The sequence below is a fragment of the Prionailurus bengalensis genome, chromosome E2, assembly GCF_016509475.1.
Source record: "Prionailurus bengalensis isolate Pbe53 chromosome E2, Fcat_Pben_1.1_paternal_pri, whole genome shotgun sequence".
In the NCBI taxonomy this organism is placed as follows: Eukaryota; Metazoa; Chordata; class Mammalia; order Carnivora; family Felidae; genus Prionailurus; species Prionailurus bengalensis.
In genome coordinates, this window is record NC_057352.1 from 10,251,144 (window position 1) to 10,271,523 (window position 20,380).

The following is a 20,380-nucleotide window of genomic DNA, read 5'->3' on the forward strand; positions in this document are numbered from 1 at the left end:
GCTCTGACCCCTGCCCCCCACAAGCGTGCATTGCTCGTGCATTGCTCTTACACTCCGGGGCGGGCCGAGGGCACAGGGTGCTGAAATTTGTCCCGTGCACTTGTTTTTTACCGTGGTGAATCACACTGATTGTCTTTCAAGTGTTAAATCGACGCTGCATTCCTAGAACAAACCCCACTTGGCCAGGATGTGCTTTACTGTGCTTTCTATAAACCACTGAGTAGGAGTCGCTAAACTTTTACCGAGGATTTGGTGGCTGTGTTTGTACAGGATACCCTAGTTTGCTTTTCTTTTTAAAAATTTTTACTGTCTATTTATTTTTGAGAGAGAGAGAGAGGTGCTGGGGGCAGAGAAGGAGACACAGAATCTGAAGCAGGCTCCAGGCTCTGAGCTGTCAGCACAGAGCCTGATGCAGGGCCCGAACTCAAGGACCGCAAGACCATGACCTGAGCCAAAGTCGGATGCTCAACCGGCTGAGCCCCCAGGCACCCCGGCAGTCTGCGCCCTTCAAGACGTTTCTCCCTTTCAACGGAGCCGCAGGATTTACCAGCATCAAGTGGTTCACCGCATTTCACAATCGTTCTCATGTGTGTGGAGGGGTGGGGCTGGGGGCCCCAGGGGACAAGGGAGAACGGCCATGGACCCCGCAGCAGGAATGGCCCCGGTGACGGTGCGGGACGCGCGAGCCCACGTCAACACCGACACCCCCACCCCCGGCCCAGCTCTCAAAGTGACGGACGTGCAGACGGACACGCAGGCCTCCCTGGTCTGAGAAAAAGCCGGGCCGTGGGGCCAGGGGAGAGCAGCAGCCGTGGGGAGGCCAAGGTCCTCTACCTGGGATCCGGAGGCCCTGCTGGGTCTTACCCGCCCGCACCTGCCCCAGGATGCCTCAGAGGGCCCGAGGCAGCGGGAGGGAGGAGAGCCAGAGCGACCCAGGGGACGACCGGGGGCAGCTGCCACTTTCCAGACGGGCGGGAGCAGGCTCCAAGGTCAGAGTCAGCACAGGAGACTTTATTCACGTATGTGCACCCCTCCTGGCCGGGCTGGGCCAGACCCTGTGGTTTGGAGCTGAGGCCACAGGTTCGGGTGGGAGCCCCAGGGTCCCAGGCTCACACGTGCTGCCGCCGGTGCCGCAGAACCTCCGTGGGTGTGAACAGGAAGTCCTTCTGGCAGACCGCGCAGTGGTAGGGCTTCTGCAGGACGGACGCCTTCTGGAGGGGCTCGGGGGCGGCCTCCTCAGCCCCTGAGAGAGAGGGGGAGGGAGGCTGTGGGGGGGGTGCTCTGCCGAGCGCTCCCCACCCAAATCCCAGGCACCCGCAGGGCTCAGGCGTCCCCCCGCCACCGCCATCCCAGCCTCTGGGGAATCTGGCTCTGCCTCCTGCGGGAAGCCTTCCTCAATTAATACACACACAGGCTAGCCTGAACTCTGTGTCCCACGGGGTGAGTGACTGAGACAGACAGACAGAGCCCTGGGGTGGTGACCATGGGGCTCCTCCGCCGTCTCCCCGACCAGCCCCGTGTGTGGTGCATGCGGCAGACACGGTGTCGGGGTCCGCCCGCTGTGGCATCCCCTGGGGTGACAATAGGGTGGGTGTGGCCGAGACAGAGACAGCTGGACAGAGAAAAGGACAAGGGACACAGTGGCGAGGGACAGAGGAACAGAAAGAGGCAGACCAGGGTCAGCACCACAGGGACTGAAAAGAGACGGACACAAAGAAATGAGGAAGAGCGTTCCAGACCCTCCCCGTCCCGGGCTCGGGGTCTCTGGGACAAAGCCTGTATGTGGCACCGACCAGGACTACAGTCACCGGTCCCCAGATGTCCAGTGAACGAACGCCTGGGCTCACGGGAAACGGCCGTGGGGTGGGTGGATGGGTGTCCCGGCCCGCCCCCCCATCCTTACCTGGGGGACCGTCCTGTGGGGCCTCGGGGCAAGTGTTCTCGTGCGCAATGCGCTCCAAGGGCGTCAGGGGCACGTGCAGGCCGCAGTGGGGGCAGGTCCAGAAGGTGCGGAGACAGTCGCTGTACAGGTCCGTGTCGCTCTGAGGCAGGAAGGCTGCGTCGGGACTCGGCCCCTTGCCCAGCTGGCTGCCACCAGCCTGGGACCCGTCCCAGAACCCTCGCCCCCACCCCGGGGTTGGCAGGCCTCGTCCTGAAAGCACATCCTTGCACCAAGTGGGGGCGTGGCTGGTGGGGAGGCAGGGACTCCCTTCAATCCCATCTTCGGGGGCTGGGGGGTGGGGCGGTGAGGGGCCAAGGTGGGGTCCAGGCTTACCGTGAGGCAGTTGTAGGTGAGGAAGTCAGTGACTGCGTAGCCCCCTTTGGTGGGGTGAGGGGACAAGGCAGAGCTACCAAAGAGGCCAGGAAGACTGGGCATGGCTGTGATGGTCTGGGGTCCCACATAGAGGTTCTGGACTTCCAGCCCCGTGAGCCGCCGGAGGCTGTAGGGGACCTGGGGAAGGAAAGACAGGAAAGAGGGGTGACAGACCCAGGGAGACGTTGTCAGGGCACCTGGATCCAGCCGTACCTGAAATCTGACCCTGGACGGTTCAGTTACAGGGCCAACTGCTTAGCCCAATCACAACAGGGTCTCAGACACTCTGGACCAGGGGCTTGTCTAAAACATGCCCCGATGCCCCAGGCCCCTCCTGTGCTCCCTGTCACTTGCAGGACCACAGCCAGACCTTCCATCCGGCCACCTTGCCCGTCCTTGCCGGCACGTCGGTCTGTTCCCCTCGCCCTGGCTCACTGGGCCTGCGGCGCCTCCATTAAGTCACCCTGGTTCACACCGTCGTCTCCACCCCATCCACACAGGGTAGACTCAGGAGCGATTCGCAACTCCAGGCTTAAGGGGTGGGGAACTGAACCCAAATCCGCTCCGCCCGATTCTTCCCACGCTCCTGTGTGGACGGACAGCTACAGACAGCTTCCCTGCACACCCTTAACCACTAACGAGGGGCAACACACAGAGCGTAAGCCTGTGTTGATGAATTGGGAGGGAGGGACCTGCAGGGGTGAACAGCGGAGCCAGGCTCCTGGGGTCAAATCCGGGCCCCACCCCTTACCAGCTGTGTGACCTTGGGCTCGTCCTCAACTTGTCTGGTTTGGAAACCCGCAAATGTGCGACCCCTTAGCGAGCTAGAAGCCAGGCCTTCTGGACTCCGGATCCCTGCGGCGGGCACCCCTCTGGCCAAGGTGGGGCGTGGCCACCCGGGGGTGGGAGGGGCAGGTACCTTGGAGGCCGTGAACTTCAGCAGCTCCCTGCTCAGGTCGGCCACCTCCTTGCGGGCGACCGGATCCTCCTCCTCCTCCTCTTCTTGGTCCACCTCCGGCCGCCGCTGCTGGGCCTGACGCGCCAGCTGCCGGTCCAGGGCACTTTCCCAGCGGGCACGGAGCCGCACGGAAGCCGCCAGAAGCCGGACGGCACTCTCACTGTCCGCAAGCTGGAGCTCCAGCCAGCCGTCAGCCACCAGGCGCGAGCAGTCTCCGTTGGTGTCCAGGGACCGGCTGAACAGCAAGAGAGACTGGAAGCGAGAGGACCGGAAGACAGACAGTGGGCGTCCACCCTCGCGGCAAACACATACCGCTCGCCTACTCTGTGCCAGGCCCCCTTCCGGGTTCGGCTGTGAGTGAGACAAGAGTCCCCGCCCCCACGGAGCAGACGGTCGGCTTGGAAAAACCGCCACACCAAGACCAAAGCGGAAACTGCCATTCGTTCCAAGGAGTCAGGACTGCCATCCCGCGTCGGAGGCAGACGGCGGAGGGAAAGCACGTCTCCGCTGGGCTGAGCTTACACGCGCGGATGCCTCTGTCCACACTCATCAGCGTACCTGCCGTGTGCACGTGTCATCCTACACGAGCTTTATCCTCAAAACATACAAACAGGGGCGCCTGCTGGCTCAGTCGGTTAAGCGCTCGACCTTGGCTCAGGTCAGGATCTCGCAGTCTGTGAGTTCGAGCCCCGTGTGGGGCTCTCTGCTGTCAGCACAGAGCCTGTTTTGGATCCTCCGACCCCAATCTCTCTGCCCCTCCCCCACTCATGCTTGCTCTCTCAAAAATAAATTAGCATTAAGAAAGGAAGGAAGGAAGGAAAGAAGAAAGAAAGAAAGAAAGAAAGAGGAAGGAAGGAAGAAAAGAAAGAAAGAAAGAAAAAGAAAAGAAAGAAAGAAAGAAGAAAGAGGAAGGAAGGAAGGAAGGAAGGAAAGAAAGAAAGAAAGAAAGAAAGAAAGAAAGAAAAAAAAAAAGAAAGAAAGAAAGAAAGAGGAAGGAAGGAAGAAAAGAAAGAAAGAGAAAGAAAAAGAAAAGAAAGAAAGAGAAAGGAAGGAAGGAAGAAAAGAAAGAAAGAAAGAAAAAAAACGAAGAAAGAAAGAAACCAATCGTACAGAGGAGAGACAATGGCCAAGCAGCATCGCAGCCAGTAAATGTTTGCTTCCTCCCAGAAGTCCGCTAACTGCCACCACTCTGTCCCCTTACCGCTTTGTTCTTTCTTTCTGGCGTGGATAGGAGAATCTGGTGTTACGGTTTCTATTTATTTGTGTTTCTGTTTGTTGTCTGCCTCCCCCACTCATACAGGCGCCCCATGGACACAGGCAGTTTTGCGGATTCTGATCACGACTGAACCCCCAGCACCTAGAACAGTAATCGGCGCCTGGTGCGAGGCGCTCGCTCAAGAAACGTCTGAGCGAATACACAACTGGGCAGGTCAGAGTCAGCTCTCACGGGGTGGGTGGAAATCGCAGTGCCCACAAAATCCCCTGAGGCTCGGGGAGCCTGAAGGGTTTCTCTCTTCCCTCTACATTCCCTGGGATCGAAGCGAGGGGTCCTGGGAACGGGGACGCCCATCTGGGGGGCACGGGAGGCATCGTCGCGCGGCCCTGGAGCTCTGGCTGGCCGCCTGCTCACTGTGTGGCTCAGGCAAGCGACATGCCCCCCCTTGCCCCCTGAGCCTCATCTCCCCCATAAAGTGAGAATCACGGCTGGCCTAGAATCACAGGGTGGCACGCAGAACTCACGAGGCGTGGCCGCTAAGGCTGGCAGGACTCTCACTTCCTGGCTGCAGACACACACACACACACACACACACACACACACACACACGAACCTCTCTGCAACCTAAGCATGTCCTCCGCGGCCACCCCCTCCCGCCTGGATGACTGCAGTCACTTCCCTGCTGGGCTCCCCGCTTCCGCCTGGCAGACTCTGATCCAGCTCTGTCTGAACCTTCCCCGGGGTGGGGGCTCCAGTCTCCCCTACTTCTCTGACCTCCTCTCTCTGATCCCATCTCCAGCCATTCTCCCCTTCACCCAACGCCGGTCCAGCTGTTCCCTGGGCCTGGCGGGTATGTGTGGGCCTCAGGGCCTTTGTGCTCGCTGTTCCCTGTAAGGCACTCTTCTCCCGAAGCATCCCGTGGCTCCTTCCCTCCCTTCTTCCAGGTCTTGGTGCAATAGCACCTTCTCAGCGAGGCCCACCCTGCTCACCTTTTCTCGTACCACAGCCTGTCCCCCACCCTCACCCCGCCCCTCCCCAACCCCCTTACCCCATTCTTCTCATTTTCCCCAAGTACTTCTCACCCGCTAACATGTAAAGCATGCGATGCTTTACAGTCCTTACCGCCACCCTGCCCTGCCGGGTGTGTGCTCTGGGAGAGCAAGGACTGGGCTCGTCTTGTTCACCGCCGTCAGGCCAGTGCCTTCGACGGCTCCCGACACACAGCAGGCGCTCGGCAAGTATTTATCCAGCACAGGAATGCAGAGCCGGCTGGGGGAAGGCGGCTCTGCAGGCCCATCCCAGCCTCCTGCCCTGGGGACACGGTCATCGAACCCGGGAGCTGGGGCGCGTGGCGCCGGGACGCACCTGGAGCGCGGGGATGCGGACGCAGTTCACCAGGTAGGCCTTGTTGGTCTCCAGCAGGGAGACGAAGGCGAGGAGCTGGTGCCTGCTGCTCAGCTTGTCCTTGTCGTCTGGAACGGTCAGGACGACAGCTCAGGGCGCCCCTGCCACCGGATGTCCCACCCACAGCCCCCCACCCCTGCACTGGCCCGTTCCCCAGGGGCTGCCGGTCCCACCGGGGCATTTACACACCCGTATAAAACACACATTCACGCAGGGCGCCTGGGGGCTCAGCCAGTTAAGCGTCCGGCTCTGGACCTTGGCTCAGTCATGATCGCACGGTTCGTGGGATCGAGCCCCGCGTCGGGCCCTGTGGTGACAGTGTGGAGCCCGCTTGGGATTCTCTGTCTCCCTGTTTCTCTCCCCTCTCCTGCTCTGTCTCTCAAAAATGAACAAACTTTAAAAAAAAAAAAAAAGTTTACTTATTTATTTAGAGAATTTATTTATTTAGAGAGAAAGAGAGCCCGAGCGGGGAGGGGCAGAGACAAGAGGGGAGAGAGAATCCCAAGCAGGCTCCGTGCTGTCAGCGCAGAGCCCAGTGCGGGACTTGAACCCACGAACCGTGAGCTCATGACCTGAGCCAAAACCAAGGGTTGGACGCTTAACTGACTGAGCCACCCAGGAGACCCAAAAATAAACTCTTTAAAAAATATATATGCTCGGGGCGCCTGGGTGGCGCAGTCGGTTAAGCATCCGACTTCAGCCAGGTCACGATCTCGCGGTCCGTGAGTTCGAGCCCCGCGTCAGGCTCTGGGCTGATGGCTCGGAGCCTGGAGCCTGTTTCCGATTCTGTGTCTCCCTCTCTCTCTGCCCCTCCCCCGTTCATGCTCAGTTTCTCTCTGTCCCAAAAATAAATGTTGAAAAAAAAAAAAAAAATTAAAAAAAAAAATATATATGCTCATGTGTATAAAGTGTCTGTGACTTATTGGCAAACACTTTGTCATAATGAATACGACTTTCACTATGCGTTATTCGATGTTAAGAAATACTAGGGTTTTTTTGTTTTTGTTTTTTAAAGAAATACCGTTAATTTCATTAGGAGTGACAGTGGCATCGTAATACTGCAAAAAAATCAGTCATTATTTTAATCATTTCTAAATGATATGATGTCTGGGATTTGCTGTACAATGCTCCAGCAAAAAGAAAAAAGTGAGGGGCACCTGGGTGGCTCAGTCGGTTAAATGTCCGACTTCAGCTCAGGTCCTGATCTCACGGTCCGTGGGTTCGAGCCCCGCATCGGGCTCTGCGCTGACAGCTCAGAGCCTGGAGCCTGTTTCAGATTCTGTGTCTCCCTCTCTCTCTGCCCCTCCCCTGCTCAGGCTCTGTCTCTCTCTGTCTCAAAAATAAATAAACATTTTTAAAAATTTTTTAAAAAGAAAAGAAAAAAGCGAGGTGATGTAGACACAGGTGGCCAGACGGCGGCTACAGAGGCTGGATGAAGGTACTGAGGGCTCGTCCTATTCTACCTGTGTGACATCTGGATTTTCAAAATTAAAAATCAAAGGAGAACAACAATGGAGCAGGAAGAGGGTTAAGGGACCAGGGATTTACAAGCAGTTAAAGGCTTAAGAGACAAGTTGCAAATTCTACCTTAGATGCGTCCCGTTCTAACCCTGACCTTTCCAGGTTAGCATGTTGTGATACCGTATGGTACTTTCTTCACAGACAAGGAGAGAGATGGGTTGTGCCCCAGAGTTCACACAGAGCGCGCGGCTATACCACGGCCATCGGGAGAGCACACGTTCCACACTGAACGTTCTGGAGGGTCCCCGCCCGGCCTGGCTGAAGCCTCGCTGAGGCGGCTCCTGGGGCTGAATGCCAGAATGCTGTCCCTGTGCCCACAGGGCCTGAGGGAAACCCCTGGGCAGGACTGAGCCGGGAGAACACAGAGCTCAGAGGACAGGTGCCGCCTACTCACTAAAAGCTCTGGCCTGGGGAGTGGCCTCAGACCCCCATCGGTCACCCCCTCCCCACCCCACCCCTCCGTGGGGAGGGCGGGGCTCAGGGTGGCAGCGGACTGGCCGAGGTCACCCAGCGAGGTCTGGCTCTTGGGACCTCCATGCCTGCAGGTCCTGTGACAACAGCCCCAGCGAAGGCAGAATGTCGGGGGAGAAAGGGGGTAACCCCAGATAGTGAAGGGCATCCTGACGTCACTGTCTCCGCTCCTCACATCCCAAAGGGTTTCCCCCTCACCACCCAGACTCACGGTACCTCGGCTCCCTTCACCGCCCCCGGCCTCTTGCTCCTGCGTGTGCAGAACCTCCGGGCTGCTGGCAAAGACGGAAGTGGGGTGCGGCACGGTGCCCTGCTTGGACTGGGTGTGGAAAATCTGGAGGGGCCAAAGGCAGACGCCAGGTGACAGAGGCCCTCGGACCTACTCTCCACCGCCCAGAACCCTTCTCCCTCCAGCTCTTTACCAGATTCCCCCATCCGTGTCTCCCCTCGAAGTCCCCTCCTCCAGGAAGCTTTCCCTGACTGCAGCCCAGGCTGGCCAGATACCCCCCCATGTCCCCCGATCCCGACCGCAAGCACCCTGGGTCACGCGTCCAGGCACAGATCTGCCCCCACACGCTGGCCTGGAGGCCGCGAGGGCAGGGCCAGGACTGTTTCCGTATCTCTGAGTCCCCGGCACGGAGCGGGGCAGGGAGGGCCTGCTGAATGACAAAACCCACGTGGGGCCGGCGAGCAAGTGGAGGCCCACCTGGTCCGAGTCCTTGCGGCTGCTGTTGAACGGGTCCGGGACTGCAAGCTGGGGGTAGAGGCCCCGGCCCAGCACCAGCTTGAGCAGGGCCACCTGGTCCCGCGTCAGGTCCTGGGCCGAGGTGGTGGCCGCCTGCAGCTGATCCAGGCTGTGCCGCAGCTTAAACTTCACATCCTGGCGGGAACACGGGGGAAGGCGGGTTCCTGGGGGCCCCATCCCGATACCCACGCGGCTCGTACAAGGCTACGTGGACCCGAGGGTCCCGCGGGTGGCGGTGGCCCGCTCCCGTCCGCGAGACCCTGGCTCCGGAGGGGAGGGCAGGGCCCCCCTCTGCTGGAGTCCGCCCTGCCTGCCGCCCCAGGCTCCAGAACAGGCCCCCGGCGCCCACCTGGATGTCCACGCTGTCGCCGGCCCCCGGGTCCTCTTCGCTGGAGCAGCCGCCCGGGTCCTCCTGCAGCCGCAGCACCTTGCGCCTGTGTCCCCCGCCCTCCTCGTGCCGGCGCTTCAGCTGGTACAGTGCCCGGCGCTCCCGGCGCTGCCGCAGCCGGCTGTAGCTGTCCCCCGGCTTCGGGGCCCGGGCCCTGGCCAGCAGCCCGTGGTCCTCCAGCAGCTCCTGGCGGCAGCGGGGCCCGGGTGAGCGACGCGGGGCGGGCCGGTGGGCGCTGAACCCAGACGCGGGTTCCGGCCTGGGGCCCGCCACTCGCCGGCCCCTCTGTTTCGGAGGACGCGGACGTCGTGTGCACGTGTGACAGAGACAGACGAGGACCCCTGCCCTCTGCTACTCTCTCCGGGCCTCGACGTGCCCAAGCTCAACCGCAAGGAGCACGTCACGCCGGCGAGTCTTACTTGACCTTCCCCCGCGGCACCTGCACGCCCACCGAAAGGCACGGCGAGGTGCCCATGGAACAGTCGCGACACAGGCAGGGCAGGCCGCGGGACCACGGAGTAAACGTGGCAAAGGCTCACGTGGCACCTGTGCGCCAGGCCCTGTTCTAAACGCTCTACGTGTCTTAACCCACTTAATCCTCACAGGACAGCTGTCATTGTCCCCCTTTCATCATGACAGCGGAGGCCCTGAGCCGCGTGGCACTGGGATCTGCCGCCGGGACGTCCACGCCGGAGCTGGTGCCCTGCCCATCCCCCCACGCGGCCTCCCAGAGCTCAGCCTGCGTGGCCAGCTGGGCCCCCACCCCCCACTCTAGATGGCCAAGTTCCTCACGAGGAGGGAGCATGTGACCGCCGACCCTGGCCACTCCTCCAGGAAGCCCTCCTGGATTTCTACCCCTTAGACCCGCCCAGGCCACCCCACATCTGAGTGATGGCGGAGGAGGTGGGGGTGGGGTGCAGGGCGGGACTCCGCTCCGTCAGAGAAGAGAGGCTGTGCCGCGGAGCATGCTCACACGCGCTCACTCTGCACCCTTCCCCCGGCCCCGCCAGGTTTGTTGCTGGCCCCCACCCAACCCTCCCCTGGTCCTGAGCCTCACCTTGAACTGGCGCCGTACGTTGGCCATCTCGTACAGCCGATGCTCCTCTATGCACCGGTGGCGGCACCACTTGCGTGAGCTCCTGCTCCGTTCGGATTTCACCTGGTGCAGATCAGAAACCAGGGCGTCCGGGCCTATCCAGCTGGGGGAGGGTGCAGGGGCTGACCCACCGCCCAGACGCCCCCAGCACGGGCCCAGACACCAGCCCCCTGGGAGAGTATGAGGCAGGCGGAGATCTGTCAGGCCTCCCTCAAGGACACCTGCTCTCCTCCTTCTTCCACTCTCAGCCCCCCCTGCCCCCTCCTACAGGAAGCCCTCCCAGACCACACTGGGTCAGACATCCCCTCTGGGTTCTCTTGGCCCTTTGGACTCCCCATCACGGCCCATTCTGAGTGGTCACTGTCTGGGGCCAGGTCTGCCTCCCTGCGCTGACCTGTGAGACCCAGGAGAGCAGGGCCAGGCGGTTTTAGCCACCGCTGGGTCCCCAGCACTGCCCAGCACAGGGCCAGGCCCAGAACAGGGGCTCGGGGAGCACGTGCTGGATATACAGGTGCCACCCAAGGGTGTGGACTTTCTCCAGTCAGCAGTGGGTCTGTTCAGTGTTTTAGAAACCCCAGCCTCCCCTCAAGGCTGGGCCCCACACCCACGGGAATGAATGGTGGACACGGGGGCCCGTCCAGTCTGCAGAGGGCTCCGTGGCCCTCCCTGGCGTGGAGGGCCTCCCCCGACTCCGTGCAGAATGACACAGACAGGGGTGACCCCACCCCCGGCCTCACCTGCACCCAGGTGTTGAAGACATTGAAGAGCGTGAAGGGGTCACCGTGGTCACTGTCCAGGGGCCTCCGCGCGGCCGCACCCTCGGGGTTGCTCTGGGCGCTGCGGGTAAAGGGCGACTGGACACTGAGGGCAGCCGCGATGGTGAGCACGGGCTCCGCCAGGTGGAACATGGAACCAAGGATCAACATCTTCCCTGGGGGGCCGGGGGTGGGAAGTGGGAGGGACCCTGAGCTGAGCCTCCTGGGCCCCGGGACACCCTGCCCCAGCTTCCCTCCACCTTGCCCACAAAGGGCCTTGGGAGCCAGACAGAATCAAGCCCACACGCTGCACTCCACGGTCACATGAGCTTGGGCAAGGCCTCAGTTTCCCCATCTGTAGGTTGGAGGTAACCACAATTCCCGCCTCCTGGGGCACGAGGCGGGCACGAAGGGGTGGCTGCTGTTAGTGCCGCCGCCTGCCCGGCTCTCCTCCCTACAACGGACTCCCCACCCCCCTTCCTGGCTTTATTTCCCTTCCCGGCACTCCCCGTGCCCCGCCACGGTATCCCTCTCCTCTCTCTAGAACGTGACTCCAACGAGGTGAAAAGCCATTCCTATCGGCCAGTGCTCCTCAGCAGGAACCGAGCCCTTCCCCGGTCTGGCCCCACAGTCAGCGGCCTGCGTATCATGCGTCTGACTCATCCTCACCATTCTCCTTGGCTGCCTTTCTGGAAAGTTCCTGTTGTACGTCTAGCCTCGTAAACTGAAGTTGGGCAATAGGACGAGGCTGTCCCAGAACCCTGTAGCTCTGTCCCTCAGATGAGTCCCTCTACTTCTCTGTGCCTCCGTTTCCCTGTCTGGGAAATGGGCCTAGCCCACCTGCCTGCTGGGAGGATGTACTGTGCTTCTCCTGTGAAACACGCGGAGCTCCGACCGGCACAGAGTGACGACGGTGACTGAGCCGGCGGGGCCGGGACCGCCCAGCACCGGGTCATCGGCGCCTCCTGCCCCACAGGGCTTGGGGACCGACCGTGTCAGCTTGGCTGGGGAGCGCCTCCCAGCTCTGCCAACTGCGTGGCCCTGGGTGAGCGAGTGATCAAATCCAGGCTCTATCGTTTGCCTGTTCCGGGCCCCGGAGCGTCTGTCTCTGTCCCTGGCCAAGCGTCAACTTCCTCCTCTGTACAGAGGGGGTGACCGGAGGCCCTCCCCTCACCAGGTGAGCATGAAATGACAGCAGGCCCGTAAAGCCTTTCACTGACATACAGCCAATGCTCACGGAATGTGCTTTTTCTTCTCAGATCCGATTCTCCCTGCTCTCGCCCCGTCTCCTTCTACAACAAATAAAAAGAACCACCTTCCCAACCACAAGGGGTCCTCGGGGTCGGCGGCACGCAGCCTGCCATCGCCACCACGGCTCCAGGGTGTGGTACTGGTGGGGATTTTAACGACATTGACACAGGCAGAGAGTTCTGTCGGGCATCGGGCCTGGAAATGGTGCCACAAACAGTCGTGCTCAGCTGGGAATATTCTGTGGGCCACACGGACCATCTAGAAAGTCTCGAGTCAGGAGAATCAGACCAGAACGCACCTCGGTCAGCGAGCTTCTCAGAAAGGGCAGGGATGACTCAGGAATGAGCAAGAAGAGGCAGAAGGTTTTGACATCCTTACGACACCAAGGGGGGGGGGGGTGGCGCCAGGGTGGAGCTGGGGACAGGCTGTGCGGAGGAGAGGTGCCTCTCTGTTGACTGCTGTACCCGCAGCGCCCAGAACGGTCCCCGGCAGGGAGACTCGTGAATGAATGGACGGGGCCCAGTGAGAGAACGGATTTGCCCATGAGTCACCCAGAGAGTGAATGGTCCCCGCAGCCACTCCCGGGGCCCCGTGCGATCACCCCTAAAGGAAGTCCTCACCGATCACCACGTCCACCGGAAGCTGGGCCAGCAGAGAGCCGATAGGGGTGAGGGCCTCTGAGCTGTCCAGGGCCCCCTGGTCCCGGAGGTAGAGGATGGCCGTTTCCAGGCTGGCTGGTGGCGGAGGCTCGATGAAGGGGAAGGTTCGCGGGTCCCCCACGCACATGCTTTTCATCTGGAATGACAATCCAGTCCCCCAGGAATGGGGAACTCGGGAGCCGCTATGGAGCACCGGCAGGGGGCTCACGGATCACAAGCTCCTAATACCTTAAAACTCCTAATGTCAAGGCCCATCACACAGAAGCAGGGGAGAAGGACCACTGTCTGTCTGTCTGTCTGTCTGTCTACCCAGCACCTCTTCTCCCAGACCCCGGCCACGGAGCAAGCCACATGACCTAAGCTAGGCCCCTCTTGGTTTCTCAGCCCCTCGACGTGGCAACCGGAGAAGGAAGGAGGACGTGATCTGAGCAGGCCCTATCAGGATCCTCCCTGGGATTCTGCCATCCGACGCTGGGAGACAGAAGTCGGGGCATCCTCTCTGGTTGTGAGGGGTCGGTGTGGAAGCCCAGAGCTGCTGGACCATTTTTCCCTGGAGACGAGCCCGAGACAGCGGGTAGAGGAGTCCTTAATCGTTCCTCAGCCAGACCACGCCCCACGATGGACACACCACCTCGTGAAATCCCCTTTCCTGCTTCTGGTAGTTTGAGCTGGGTTTCTCTCACTTTGGACCAAAGAACCCTGATTAATTCAGTGGCCCAGAGACTGAAGCACAACACCCACCCGTCGCCGGGTCTGGCAAGGTGTAAACAATCAGCTACTCCCTGGAGCAGATGAAGGAAAGGCTGGCGTGGGGGGCTCACGTGGCCGCGAGAGAGCACGGGGAAAGCTCAGAGGGCCCGGGGGCTCGGCCAGACTCGCCGAGAGGTGACCTACTCTCCTAGGCCTCTTCCAGGGGGAGGCACAAGCTTGGGCCACCCACCCGGCAACCAGCCGGCCTCCCTCCCTCCGTGCTCTTGAAACCTTGATCCTGCCTGGGAGAACACCCAATGCTCATTTAAAAGTCCCCTAAATCAGGGGTGCCTGGGGGGCTCAGCCGGCTAAGTGTCTGACTTCAGCTCAGGTCATGATCTCACGGCTCGTGGGTTCGAGCCCCACGTCGGGCTCTGTGCTGACAGCTCGGAGCTTGGAACCTGCTTCGGATTCTGTGTCTCCCTCTCTCTTGGCCCCTCCCCTGCTCGTGCCCTGTCTCTCTCCCTCTCAAAAATGAATAAATGTTAAAAAAAATTTTTTTTCTTCTTTTGTTTAAATGAGACCCACAGTGTGCTTAGGTGGCTCAGTTGGTTAAGCTTCCGACTTCGGCTCAGGTCACGGTCTCACAGTTCCATGGGTTTGAGCCCCGCGTCGGGCTCTGTGTTGACAGTGTGGATCCTGTTTGAGATTCTCCCTCTCTCTCTCTGCCCCTCCCCTGCTCACACCCTCTCTGTCTTTCTCAAAAATAAATGATAAAATTTAAAAAATGAAATCAACAAGAGACTATCAGAGTGCATTATGCATAGGAAGAGGGGCTGGTCTGTGCCACTGGCCACTCCCGCCCCGGGGGCCTGCTGGGGAAGCCATCCGCCCTCCCCAGCTCACTCCGTTTTTCCTCTTCTGCCAGACCACAGAACCCACACTGGCCAGGCTCCGCTGGGGGGAGGTGTAGCCACAGGACAGAGCGCTAACCAGGGCAAGGCGGGTGGAGGGACCTGGCCCTCAAACCCTCCCGCGCTCCCTCGCCGGCTCTGCGGCACTGGCCGCTACGTGAGTGGGCCTGTTGGGCCCAGTGGCCTAATCCAGTCAAAGCTAACTGATGAGGTAAGAGTCTGGACAAAATATGCGGAGAAACCCCAGTTTTAAAAGCCACCTCTTGATGGGTTTTCTGTTACAGCTGAAAGCATTCTGATGGAGTCACGAGGTCTCTCCCACGAGCCTGTGGATCTGGGGAACAACCGTCCCCCCGACATGGGATCTGACACTTGGGAAGGATGAGCTTCCCTCCGTGGCCCGGCCGGGCCGGCCCTGCCCTGCTCTGCCCTTCCTGGCCCTGAAACCCTGGGACTGGTCCCGTGCCAGGTCCTCCCGGGCTCCTCCCGGCACCACGCCTCACCTGCAGCACCAGCGCATCAAGGGCCACCCTCCGAATCTCCGGGACGGGGTAGGGGGCGAAGGCATCGTAGTCCGATTCAGCGTAGAGGCGGAAGCAGACGCCGGGGCCCGTGCGGCCCGCCCGGCCCTTCCGCTGCTCGGCACTGGCCTGGCTGATCCAGAATTCCTGCAGCCGCTGCAACTTGGCCTGTGGGTCATAGCCCATCTCCTTCACCTTCCCTGGGCGGGGACAGACGGGACACCGTGGGCAGCGGCCACGCGGGCCCGCCGCCTCGCCGCTCACTCCCGGACACCCCGGCTTCCTCCTTTATTCCATTAACGCCAACCAGGAGCTCATTCTGGCCTTGACCCTGACGTGTTGTTGATCTATTCTTTCATGTCCTCATTCACACATCTCTTACTTTCTCAGCCTCTGTGTGCTCGGGAGCCCGGCCATCCAACCGTTAGTATTAAGCTCCTGCTACGAGCCGGGCACTGTACTGGGCGCAGCTGTGAACAAAGTCCCTGGGCTCACGGGGCCGAACAAGACACAGTTCATCAATTCGAAGACTGACTTTTCCCACTTTCTCTGTCTCTGAAAGTGGGACGCACCTTAAAAGCAACGGCATGTCAATGTTTAGCGAACAACGTTTTTAGGGGTGCCCGGGTGGCTCAGCCAGTTGAGCGTCCGACTCTTGATTTCGGCTCAGGTCATGATCTCACGGTTCGTGGGTTCAAGCCCAGCGCTGGGCTCTGTGCTGACGGCAGAGAGCCTGCTTGGGATTCTCTCTCCCTCTCTCTCTCTCTGCCCCTCCCCTGCTCGCACTCGAGCAGTCTTTCTCAAGAATAAATAAACGTTGAAAAATGTTTTTAAATGTTTAAATTCTAATCCTTACAACCCAAAGGAGGCTCTGCTATTATTGCATATTTTACAAACAAGCAAACTGACTAACTTAGTGTCAGTGACACGACCTTGGTCACACAGCCAGGCTGGCTTCAGTGTCTCCTCACTGCTATGCTACTCTGACTTCCCGGAGAACAGTCCAGTTGGGAAGACAGAAAATAAATAGATCAACAGGCATAAAATATAATGCCCGTACTCTGAAGAAAATCAAGGCCTTGCAGGGGAAGCAACAGCGGCAGGAGGAAAGGGAGATCACAGAAGTGGACAAGGTGCGCCTCTCTGATGGGGAGACATTCACGCAGGCCCTGCAATGAGGAGGAAGTGAGCCTTGCAGATATGTGGAGAAAGATGGCTCTCGGCAGAGACGACAGTAAGTGCAAAGGCCCCGAGGCAGGGACAAGTTTGGAACGTCTGAGAAGATTACGATGTTACCACTGCCCCACAGCCCACTCCCTGCTTTGGTCTGGAGGTCCCTCACCACCTTTGCACGTCTCCAAACCCCACACTTCTCTCTAGGCCCCAGGGACGGTGGCAGGGAGCAGCCCTTACCAGAATCTACTACGAAGCGGATCCCATCAATGGTGACTGAGGTCTCAGCGATGTTGGTGGAGAGGATGCATTTCCGAACCCCAGGGGGGGCCACATCGAACACCTGCGGGAAAGGCGAGGAGGTGACATCCCAGACCAGCTCAGCCCTTCCTGACCCGTGTGTCCAGGGGCCTCTTGACACCTCCTGGTTGGGCCCACGGGCACTTCACACCCACCTACAACATCTAACGTAGCCTCGGGAGCAGGGAAGGCCTCCCTCCTCCCCGAGTCCCCACCGCCCACGTGGGTCAGAAACCGAGGCTGTCCTGGCTCCCCTTCTCCTATCCCCCCTCCAGCCACACCTGCACATCGCCAACATTTCTGAAATCCAATCCCCTCTCCCCAAACCCGCAGCACTGCCCTGGCCCAGGCCCTTCTTTCCCACCCAGGTCCTGCTCTGGCCTCCTCCCCGGTCTCTGATCATATAGAGCAGACAGATCTGCTAAAGCAAACTGGCGTTGCTCCCCACCTTGCTCAGAACCCTCCCATGGCTCCCGGGTGCACTCAGGGCAAAGCCCAGGCACCACGCTGGGTCTTCCGGGCCCTGGGGTCTAGGCCTGCCCGCATCTCAGTCCCAACCAGCCTGCCTTCCCCATCACAGCCTGGACCCCCGCCACCCTGCAGGTGGTCTCGCAGCAGCCCTGCCTTTCTCTCACCCACCACAGGCCCTTTGCACAAGCCCTTCTCTTGGGCCCAAGGGACAGTCAAGCACAGTAGTCAAGAGAGGTCAGCAACTAGGTAGGCCTGGGGGCCAGATCCAGCCTCCTGCCTGTTTTTGTAAGTCAAGTGTTAACACAGCACAGCCTCGCCTGCAGTCTACGGCTGCTTTCCTTCTCTAGTGGTGGAACTGAGTGTCTGTGCCAGAGATGAAACTCTACGCCCTGGTCCACCCCCGCCCCCGCCCCAGACTGTCTTCCTCCCTCTTCTACCCCAAATCCTCCCGGTCTTCCAAAGCTCAGCTCCGGTGCCTCCCGCGGAAGCTCACCCTGGCACACACTCCCCGCCCGCCCCCACGAAAGACGCGAGCAGTGCCCTCTGCGGCCCGCAGCCCTGCAATGGTGGAATCACATCCCCGACACCCTCCTCCTCCCCCGCCCCCTCCAGAGTCAGACCCCACCCGGCCGGCCACACGGGGTACCTTGTCCTGGTCGGCCACGGAGAGGGCGCTGTGCAGCGGCAGAACCACCCAGCGCTGGGTGCGGCTGGCATAGGCCTGGGCCGCCTCGAGCACCGCGCTGATCTCCGCCATGCCGCTCAGGAAGACCAGGAGGTCGCCCCGCTCCTCCGGCGGGTACTTATTGTCGATGGCCTCCAGCACCCTCAGGAAAGGCCGAGGGTCCAGCTTCTCCGACTTGGACGCCGGCGGCTCGGCCTCCTGTGGCTGGTACACGACCTGCAGGGAGACGGCCCCGGGGCAGGGGGGCACCCGGTCACCCGCACAGCAAGGGACGACCGTGGGCCTCCGGGGAAGGCGTGGATCGGTCAGGGGGCAGGCCGCACCCCCAAACGGGTCAGTTTGAGGATGCCATAAAAGGACGAAGTAGCAAGGTAACCGGAAAGCTTCCGGGTGCTGGTCATGACATCCACGTTACCTGATTTGGGAAAATCAACTGAGCTTTACGCATGGTGTGTGTATGTACTGTGTCTGGAGAGCAACTTCAACAGCATCAGAATTTCAAAGGGTGGAGCCAGGATCAAAACCCTAGATGGGGGCGCCTGGGTGGCTCAGTCGGTGAAGCGTCCAACTTCAGCTCAGGTCATGATCTCATGGTCTGCGGGTTCGAGCCCCGGGTTGGGCTCTGTGCTGACAGCTCAGAGCCTGGAGCCTGCTTCCGATTCTGTGCGTCTCCCTCTCTCTGCCCCCTCCCCCTTGTGCTCTCTCTCTCTCTCAAAAAATAAACACTAAAAAATTTAAAAAAACTAGAAAAATCACTTCCTGGAAAGCATCCTCGCTCTATTTTTATGGCTGCTGGGAAGACAGACAGATGGGCATTTAGAACCCGAAACCACCGTGTCCTTGTGCTAAGAACTCTAGAGCTCTCGCTAATTCTTGGCCAACGGTGCAAGAGGAAGGAGTGACTACCAAAGCACAAAACAGACAGCGGGTGCAGACCATCTTGAAGGGCCGACGGAGAGCCGGATGCCAGAAGGGAGGCGTTCCGTGAGTGCCACCCACACGGGTCCCCTTCTGGGCAAGACAGAAAGGCGGGAAGGGAAAAGGGATCTGGAAGAGCTAACAGAGGCTGTCTGCGTCTGTGAGCACGCTCCCCGTCTCTGAGCCTCGGTTCTACCCTCACGGGCAGAAGCCCCTGGCGCAGGACTCCCGGGGCTGTGGTTAGGGGCCCCTGGGGCCGTGGGGACGACCCACACTCAACCCACGTCAGCTGTGACCATCTTCCCTATGACTGCCGACGAGCCCTGCCCGCGAGCCCCAGCCAAAAGGCCGAGCCAAGGGGTCAAAGTTCAGGGCGGAAGTTGCTGCTGGGAGATGGAGAAAATCCGGCCGTGAGATGGCAGGGCAGGAGGAGAGAGGAGCCCGGGTCCCCGCACGACCGCATGGAACAGAGCTGCCCGCCGGCCTGGACCAGCAGGACTGTCACAGGAGAGGAACGAACACTGATCTTTACACTTCCGGGTCTCCTGCAGCAAAGCCCTGAGCACCTACACGGCACATTGGAAGCGCTCAGAAAATAGGAGCTTTAAGGGAGAGAGGGCGAGCAAGACCGTCCTTATCTGAGAGATGGGAGTCTGCGCAGGCCAGGGGAGAAGGGACGTGTCCGGCTTGGCCAGAGACCAGGTGGGAGGCCCGGGGGGTGTGGGGGCAGCACTGACCGTGATGGGGAACAGCCTCCCGGGCACCTGCACCACGGGGGCCCCGCCGAAGTAGCTGGAGAAGAGCGAGATGTTGATGGTGGCCGACATGAGGATGACCTTGAGGTCAGGCCGCTCGGGCAGCAGGCGCCGGAGAACGCCCAGCAGGAAGTCGTTGTGCAGGTGGCGTTCGTGGACTTCGTCCACGATCAGGACCTGGTACTGGGGCAGGCGGGGCTCCCGCTGGATCTGCCTCAGGAGCAGCCCCACCGTCAGGAACACGATCTTGGTGGCTGCCGTCCGTGTGCTCTCAAAGCGGATCTGGTAGCCGACCTGGGGGCGGGAGCGGTGATCAGGAGAGGAGCCCAGACCTGGGGACCAGCCCCTCGCCGGCTCACACCCACCCCCGATCCGACCCTGGAGCCCCACACGCTGGGGTTTGGATCCCACCTCTGCCACTTAGCGCCACCGGCCTTGAGAGCGCAGTTCCGTCCCTCAGAGACATTTTGTCCCCAAGATGCTGCGAGAACAGTATGTGCTGTGCACATATTTGGCACACGGCCGGGCGCGCAACTAACTGGTCGACTGTAATGGTGACAGTTCACCTTTCAAGGAGTCCTCACTCTGCCCGGAACTACTTGAAACGCCGGACGTGTTTCACACAGCCACCACAAGCAGCAAGACCCACTCTTCTCGCCTCACCGATGGGGAAACTGAGGTCACGCATCCAGGGCAAAACACAGTTTAAAAGCGGTACTGAGGGGAAATGACCTTTGTGTGTATGTGTGTGTGTTAATATTTTATTTTTTTTGAGAGACAGTGCGAGCAGGGGAGGGGCGGGGGGGGGGGGAGACACAGAATCAAAAATGGGCTCCAGGCTCAGAGCTGCCAGCAACGAGCCCGACTCCGGGCTCGAACCTACGAACCGTGAGATAGATCATGACCTGAGCCAAAGTCGGACACTTAACCACTGAGTCACCCAGGGGCCCCGTAAGAGGAAATGATCTTAACCCCTACCTCACATCACACACCTGCACATGTGTGCGCATACACACACACAGTCAATTTCTGATAAGTTACGGTTTTAAATGTAAACATCTTTAAGTAAAAATATAGGATGTCTTTCTGGCCTTAAAGTAGTAACATTCCTGAAATAGAACCCAAAGAGTGCCAACCGCAAAAAGAAAAGGACAGGGGTGCCTGGCTGGCTCAGT

General features: G+C 60.2%; 1 protein-coding gene across 3 annotated transcripts in view; it reads right to left on the reverse strand.

The window, feature by feature from the left end:
* DHX34 (DExH-box helicase 34) overlaps positions 1-20,380 on the reverse strand; it is a 37,841-nt gene that overhangs the window by 11,937 nt on the left and 5,524 nt on the right. For 2 of the 3 annotated variants that reach the window (XM_043598560.1, XM_043598559.1), the window contains exons 3-17: positions 19,188-19,499; positions 17,494-17,748; positions 16,317-16,419; positions 14,886-15,103; positions 12,740-12,914; positions 10,851-11,044; positions 10,075-10,176; positions 8,979-9,203; positions 8,591-8,764; positions 8,101-8,218; positions 5,854-5,960; positions 3,234-3,524; positions 2,276-2,452; positions 1,904-2,042; positions 1,114-1,243 (exon numbers count right to left, since the gene is read on the reverse strand). In XM_043598560.1, coding sequence (XP_043454495.1) covers positions 1,114-1,243; positions 1,904-2,042; positions 2,276-2,452; positions 3,234-3,524; positions 5,854-5,960; positions 8,101-8,218; positions 8,591-8,764; positions 8,979-9,203; positions 10,075-10,176; positions 10,851-11,044; positions 12,740-12,914; positions 14,886-15,103; positions 16,317-16,419; positions 17,494-17,748; positions 19,188-19,499 — 2,720 coding nt within the window. Of the gene's footprint in view, positions 1-990; positions 1,244-1,903; positions 2,043-2,275; positions 2,453-3,233; positions 3,525-5,853; positions 5,961-8,100; positions 8,219-8,590; positions 8,765-8,978; positions 9,204-10,074; positions 10,177-10,850; positions 11,045-12,739; positions 12,915-14,885; positions 15,104-16,316; positions 16,420-17,493; positions 17,749-19,187; positions 19,500-20,380 lie in introns of those variants that run through there. The other variant, XM_043598561.1, reaches the window with a different exon arrangement.